Source organism: Nicotiana attenuata, unplaced genomic scaffold (genome assembly GCF_001879085.1).
Source record: "Nicotiana attenuata strain UT unplaced genomic scaffold, NIATTr2, whole genome shotgun sequence".
Lineage (NCBI taxonomy): Eukaryota > Viridiplantae > Streptophyta > Magnoliopsida > Solanales > Solanaceae > Nicotiana > Nicotiana attenuata.
This window is the reverse complement of record NW_017672194.1, coordinates 108,058-115,679: the sequence shown is the minus strand read 5'-3', so window position 1 is coordinate 115,679 and position 7,622 is coordinate 108,058. Positions and strand designations below refer to the sequence as shown.

At 35.6% G+C, this 7,622-nt stretch overlaps 1 protein-coding gene across 1 annotated transcript; it reads right to left on the bottom strand.

Annotated features, from left to right (window-relative positions):
- Positions 1-707: 707 nt before the first annotated feature.
- On the bottom strand, positions 708-6,074 carry LOC109212248 (ankyrin repeat-containing protein At2g01680). The gene is made up of 3 exons (XM_019375875.1): positions 5,569-6,074; positions 4,356-4,765; positions 708-2,142 (listed from the first exon to the last, which is right to left on the bottom strand). The coding sequence occupies exons 1-3, from the start codon at positions 5,858-5,860 to the stop codon at positions 1,270-1,272; spliced, it is 1,575 nt and encodes a 524-aa protein (XP_019231420.1). The 5' UTR covers positions 5,861-6,074; the 3' UTR covers positions 708-1,269.
- Positions 6,075-7,622: the final 1,548 nt, after the last annotated feature.

Sequence of the window (7,622 nt, the reverse complement as noted above, 5' to 3'; positions counted from 1 at the left end):
ACTCATGATTGAAGAGAGAGATGATGGTTATATTAAGCACTAAACTTGGATTATTAGTGTAAAATTATGAGTAAGAAACCAGAACAAGAAAAAGAGGAAAACTTACCAAAGATAAAAATATTTCCGACGTGGCGCTGATATGGTTTTGGCATCGCGCGCCCGTGTAAAACACCTCATATTGTGAGATTGGTATTAGTATTTCAGGGAGGAAAAACAATTCATTCCAAATACGTTTAGGGGGTAAAAAAATCACCCGTTTCGCTTAAGTGTTCAAACATGTTTTCTGGACAAGCTTAATGAGGACTTATGTATTGTCCCTATTATTTAACCATAATTAAGTAATAAAAATGTGAAAGATGCACGTCTTGCATTTGGTGATTTTGCTGTAAAGTGTAAACATTGGCTATGAGTAAATTTTTACAATGGACTTTCTGTCACTCTGCTTCATGTGCTGGTAATGCATAACCAAGGTCTTTCTGGCTGGAATTTAAAGAGACTTCTCTCCTCCTAAGATTTCTTTTGTAATGCTCCTCATGTTACTTCCAGAGCATGCTTATTCAAGTTGTATATTTTTTAATATATGCTTTTCTGAGCTGTGTTAAGGTGCTTATAATTAAATAATAAACAGAATCAAGAAGCAACATATGTTCAACCCTTTCAGGGCTAGAAAAAGACATAGCTGTTCATTTTCATACCTCAATCCAGTCTCAGTAAAATAATAGTAACACTGCTGCTGTAAAACAAATCTTGTTATGCTATAGTTTCTTCCAACAAACTTACAAGCTTTTTATTGAGTCCTGCACTAGTATGTACAAACCTCAATTCATACTCTTATTCTACATCAAATGGGTGCACACCACAAAAGTATTTATTAGAAACAGATGACCTTATATAAATGGACATCCTGAAGGACTGAAGCAAAGCTTAACCTATACAACTAACTACCAGCTCCAGATTTTACTTTTCCAATTCATCATACCACGCGCTATGAGCAAAAAAAAAATAGGAGGAATTTTCTTGCATTGTTTTCAAAATGAATACCTGATGCATGTGTATCTTGACCAAACACCCCTTCTCGATGACATGGGATCTTAACACAAAAAAGGGACACTGGTGTAAACAGAGTATCATTACACTTTCAATATATCTCGTCCCTACGATACGTGGAAAGCCATTTTGATCCAGCAACTTGTTAGGAGTAGGTTTTAACGATATGTGGAAAGCCGTGATTATGTAGTAAAACTCTTTCAGATAGAACATGCCACAATGTCACAGAGCATAAATTTTCTCATCAGAGTTGTAGTCATCCAAATCAGAAATATGTGCAGAGTATGACCACGAGAAAGATTTGCTCCCACTTGCTCTTTTGATACGCCTTTGAGAATCACTACCACATATTCCAAAATGCTGTCGGAAAACGAAGTAGCACAAGCTAACCAGCGTTCCAATAAGAATTGGTGCACCAAGCACAGTAATAGTGATTGCCATCCATGAACTTTTCTTCCCTACAACAACGAAACCAACAGCTAAGAATGCTCCGCAAGTACTAACGCAGGCTGCCCACATCAACTTGTTCACGACTGAGACAATTTGTTTTTGAGCTCTAGTATCCCAGGCAACCAGAGTAATCTGAACGACGACAACAGCGAGAGATATAAAGAGAGAGGTAGCATTCAGGAGGCAGAACACACGAAACGCAACAGTATCGGCAATTCTGGCCTTTCCTGCTTCAGGACCAGTCTCCAGATATTGGCCTGGCAAGCTGAATATAGCCAGAAAAGCAATAGAGGCAAATAAAACAGCAACCACAGTCACAGAATTAATGGTATTTTGAACAGCTTCTCTATGAATCTTCCTAAGTTCTTTAGCAATACCAGAAACACGCCTTCGGGTCTTTTCGTTTTGTATAAGCTGGGACTGCACCTCATGCTTAATGTCACTTACAGTCCTCTTAAGTTCTGATGCTTCATCAAATTGACCCACAAATCTGGCATGTTTTGCACCAGCCTCAGCCAGGGCTTCCTTAATTAACAAACTCGGGTCTCCATATTGTAGTTTATCTGCTAAGTCCATTGCAGTTTCCTTTTGGTTATTAATTGCATTGACATCAAGGGACGTGTAAGTGAGCAGAAGGCTTACGATCTGAAACAAAGGTACATCATAAGGATACAAACAAATAAAAACCAACAATGGTAGGAAAATGCAACTCCTCAGACAACACAATAAAAGTAGTGCAGGATGTACGATATATAGTCATTATATGCACAAAAGTGATTTATCTGCCATCAGTGGTAAAGTATATGCTAAAGTCTATGCTGGCGCACAATGTTTTGGAACAAAAGAGAAAACCATCAATTACGAAACTGAAGCATTGAGAGTCAGTTCAGTCTGGCTGCAGCTTTACAGTTAAGAAATCTATAGAAACCAAATGGTAATGTCAGACTGCATCATTTCAGATTTTTCAGCATTATATGTCCTAATCAATGATGTGTGTAGTGTAATAATAAATTGGTCGTTGAACTAAAAACTCCACATTTTTCTTTGCATAAAAATTTCCCCTCTGTTCCATCATGAAAATTTTCACTTTAGCTGTATAAATCACTAGGATGTTTTGAGTTTCTCCTCAACTTTGTAACTTCGATCCACTTAGATGATGAAACTATGTCCCAAAATTCTTATCATGAAGTTTTATTCGTCTCTTCTCCTGTTACTATTCATTTTCACTACTGTGAAAACTTCCTAGGGTCCAAAAAAGACCAAAAATATTGGAAAGTCGTAAGGACTGTCTCCTGAATGTGTTCCAAAACTATGTTACCTAGACATAACATACGTATGCGGTATGGGTTCATGACTTCATGTAGGTATCCTAGACAGGTATGTGCATCTTTCTGACAACTTTTAGTGCATTTCAAAGAATCTGCACAGAGTAACTACACCTATATTGTACCCATTTGATTCAGGTACAATAACTAAAGAAGGGATTGATGTAACACACTTCCTAAATGAAGATGCTCACTACTTTGGGGACTAGAACTTTAATAGAACTGCTCCAAATGAGTAGCATGCTCCAAATTCACTTAAATCAATCATGCCACCAGATAGTGGGAACATGTACACCAGTGTTCCAATTTATATTCAGACAAAGCAGCCTTTTCATTCACATCACTGCTCTTAACATCTGCTTTTTCCAAGTAGAAAACTGCTGAGAAGTACTCCTTGTGAATCACAAGTTGTGATGTTTTTATGGAAGTTCTTAAAGAGAAATAATGAAGAAAGAAGTCCTTAATGGTACTTAGTATAATTAAGCGTCATATGACATGCTCCAAATCTATTATTACAAAACATATCTACTGATCAAGCATAAAAGGTTTAGATATTGTTAAGGCGCATTTTCCATGGTGTGTAAAAGGTTAAACATTGTAAGGATTCATACGTTCTTCTCCACTAGCCTTTTCACTCACCTTTTAAGAATCTTATAGTCAAAGATGTAGTTTTCTGGTATGGTTGAGCACTAGAAAACCTTTTATACCTGATATGGCAGCAAAAGCATGAGAAGAAAATATAATTACTTGGAAGCCCAAATCACATAGCATGGATACTACATCAATAAGAAAAGTTTTCTGGTCCTATCACCCATGTGTGTCCATTGTAGAATAGAGCCATATTCCACGTGCGTTGTGTGTGTAAATGAAGGTCTTAGTTTCCTTTCATTTTTTTTATAACCATGGTGTCCCTACCAGCTTGCGCGCACCTCGACTAATTCCATGAGGTACCTGCTACCTTTCACAGGTACTCTGCTAGGATTTGAACCTAAGAACTCAAGATTCTCAACCCACTTCATCGATAGTCAAGCCACACCCTTGGCTGCACGGTCTTAGTTTCCTTTCACTAAAACATGTTTTTCTCATTTTATTTGCTTTTTTCACTTCTCGTCCTTTCTTCCTTACTAACTACCACCACTCCAAATACTAGCTCTTTTCTCTACTTTATGCATTATCTATATCCAAGTCTAACCAATGAAGGTCCTTATAACAGTCATCAATGTTGCAAGCTTCCCGGTCAAACTTCAGCCCCTACTTTCTGCAAGATTCTGCAACCGGTGATATTTTTCCTTCTTTTAGTTCTACATCATTCTCCAGGAAATCTATCTTGCATAAACCTCTATTGCCTATTTTAGTTAACAATGAGAAGAAAAAGAAAGGATTAAGAACACATTGACAGTTTAAGAACTGGATTTTAGGTACAAATAAAATGCATTGCTCAGGAAATTGAGTGCAAAAGAAAACCCTTAACTTCATGATATTCAGAATAGCAAGAGTCATGTTATAACTTTAACAGAATAGATAAAAAGATACCTGGTGACGACATTTCCGTGTGGCTATATGCAGCGCTGTGTTGCCCTTCTTGTCACGCTCATTCAATATTGAGTTGTCCGTATCCAGTATTTCCTCCACCACAGAAGTATCTTGACCTTTAACAGCCATATGAAGTGCAGTTTGACCCTTTTTATCTTTGATGGATATTATATCTGGATCTCGCTCTATAAGTGCTTTCACGATATGTTGAAGGCCATACCTAGCAGCTGTGTGCAGTGCAGTTTTTCCATTCTTCCTAACAATTCGTATGGAGCTCACATCTGCATCTAAAATGGCATTCACAACATCCAAATGTCCCTGGACAGCAGCTGAATAAAGAGGGCTTGTATTTGAGGCATTGCATACTTTACAAAGTCCAGGCCACATGGCCAAAAGTTCCCTCACAATACCTGTAAATGACAGAATAAGCTTTATACCGTCAAGCATCCTCCAAATACACGAACATTGGGACTAGTAAGGTACTCAAGACTCAACAGTAAAGGCCAAAATGTAAGAATTTACAATTGAGCATGTCAGGCACTTCTTGCTAGCTCTTAAATTTCTCAATTAAAGAACAATAATAGAAAAAACAGTCCTATTTATCGGTTACTTCAATAAAGTAGACCCAATTAGTTTGAGACTGAGGATTAGACGATCCTTTGAACAGCAATAAAAACACGAACATCACCACTGTCATTTCAAAGAACAGAAAGTATCACAAGTACCTGGATCCGATACTCGGATTGCATATGATCTCAAAAGATTAAATAGGTCTAGCTTATCAATAAACCAATGAAACATAATTGAAAATTTGAAATTGTAAGTAACGAAACACATGCTTTTTTCCTTTTTTTTTTGGGGGGGGGGGNNAATACTCTCCTCATGAACTAAATGATTCTTTTGGGAATAAAAATTCGCCTAGATAAATGATTTACAGTTAGATCATTTAAAATATAAAAAGATAACAAATTAACATTATAATTCATGGTTTTGCTTCAAGATTTCTGATAATTGACCTTATCATACTCTATTGAGCATAATTGACCAACAAAGTCAAGAACTGTGTAACCCCCCACCCCAAAACCAAAAAAAAGGTCCAAAAACAGATCACAGAATGCTTGTACATCTAAGCACACAATGAAGAACAAGATTTGTTAGCAGGTAGCTTATGAACAATAGCAATAGTTTAAAAGAGCAAAGAATATATACATACCCAAGTGGCCATTTTTTGCAGCAACATGAAATGCATTGAAATCAGCTTTGGACCTGATCAACGCAGTCTCCAAATCACAGAATCCAAGCAAATAACTTGCAATCTGCTGGAAGTTATTGGCAGCAGCAACATACAAAGCAGTTTCACCTGCATCGTTCTGTAAGCCCAACAGAGAATAAGATGGATCCAACCCTTCATTATTGATGATGTTTTTGAGAGACTCAAGGTCTCCAGATCCAATGGCTCTGAAAAATGATTGATGGGTTATCAGTCTCAATGGCTTTGACTCCATCTATTTACTTACTGCCCTCCAAACTTCACTTGTTTCTCATATCAGAAAAATCTCATCGAGCTGAGAAAAAAGAACGCAGATGAAAATCTCATCGAGCACAAAGTCTATGGCTGAATCTTTGTGAGTCAAGACAAAGTAGGATGTTAGAAGTTGAACAGTGAGAAGAGCAGATGAAAATGGGAAATATTATTGCGGGTATTTTAATTCAACGCTAAAAATGATTTAAGGGACGTGTGGGCACCTCCACAATAAAAAGAAATGGTGATAAGGTGCGGTTTTCTTCCTGCACCTGACACCTGTCCTTTAATTCTATATAAAGTTTTATTCTTATTCTTTTTTTCCAACATTTAAGTTTTATTCTTGACTATGATTTTTTTACTATATTTATATCAATTAGTAATAATAATCATATCATACTATATTATAAGTGGAAGTTTCTAATTCAAAGTTGAATCATCATCTATATTCTATATTATATTATATTATTATATTAAAAGTAAGAAGGCCTTAACTGAAAAGTTAAATTACCAAAATAACCTTTTAAAAATTAAAATACCCTATTTATTCACAAAAATTAATAATATACTAATAATAATATTTAAATAAAAAGAAGGAGGAAATTATTCTGAAGGTTTGTGTCTCTTAGAATACTTCAAATTAGTAATGAATACATCTGACCCATACCAATAGCTATTAGCTACTTTCTCTTATGTTGTGTATATGTGTACAAAATAAAGAGTAAAGAGCAGAAAATTATTTGATGTCTTTTCTTAAAAACGTTGGTGTCATTTCAATTGTATACTAACATATCCTTTTTTTGTAAGTTTATAACCAGTACTTTATGAAAGGAAAGAGTCTTATCTATTTAAACACTTAGTAATATACATAGCAATAGTCACTCCCTTAGACATTCATCCGATTTTCTGCATGAGATAACCTAATTAGCCACTATCTTAAGTTGTTGTCAACTCTTCTTTGTTCCTTACTAATTCTTCCAAAAACACCTTCTTCCTATTGAGTTGAGTTCTTAGAAGAAATTAAGGAGTGCAGCTACATTAGTATCCTAAAGATCTATATTTTCGTTGAAGTTCTCTCACACAATTTTACCCTTTAAGAGTATTTTTTTAAATATATTTATACTAATTTTAGGATAGTAGTATTCCAAATCAATAGATCTTCTTTGTGCAAGAGAAAAATTCAATGCTGAAGATCGCAATCCAGATCATTCTGATTCACAACAAAAATAGCCAGACGATTTCGGTAACCATGTTTATAACAAATTAAATCAGTAAGATGCTAGTATTTGAAGGCGAATAAAGTTTTTTACGATGTTGTTAAAGTACATGGAAGGATAAAAGACTATACATATGGTCCTTATTTTAAACTCCGTATGACATAATTTAGCATTCAAGTGATTGTGATTCCATACATTAAAAATAGAGTAACTCCATACCATACATGAGAACAACAAATATTCAGTACAAAGTATCACATATCTTCTATCCACTATATATGATTTCTGATTATATTGGATGCTTGTGGTTGTACTGGCCTTCTCCAACATAGAGTTAAATTGGCACTTCGGCAACCTATTCAAATTGGTTTAGAAACACAGAGAAGACATAAGGTGAAAGAATGGCGTCACTTGGCATTACACAAAAGAAATATAGACACCAACAATTTTCCTTGAGAATAGAGTTGTCAAATTACAATAGGAAGACAGACATCTCCAAAGTGAGAAAGCAAAGAAGGTGGAAGCATA

Coding starts and splice junctions, on each gene's coding strand:
- LOC109212248 (XM_019375875.1), bottom strand. CDS start 5,860: ATGGAGTCAAAGCCATTGAGACTGATAACCCATCAATCATTTTTCAGA. Junction 4,766..5,568: donor TGCAAAAAATGGCCACTTGG/GTATGTATATAT, acceptor TGTCATTTACAG/GTATTGTGAGGGAACTTTTG. Junction 2,143..4,355: donor CACGGAAATGTCGTCACCAG/GTATCTTTTTAT, acceptor CCTTTGTTTCAG/ATCGTAAGCCTTCTGCTCAC.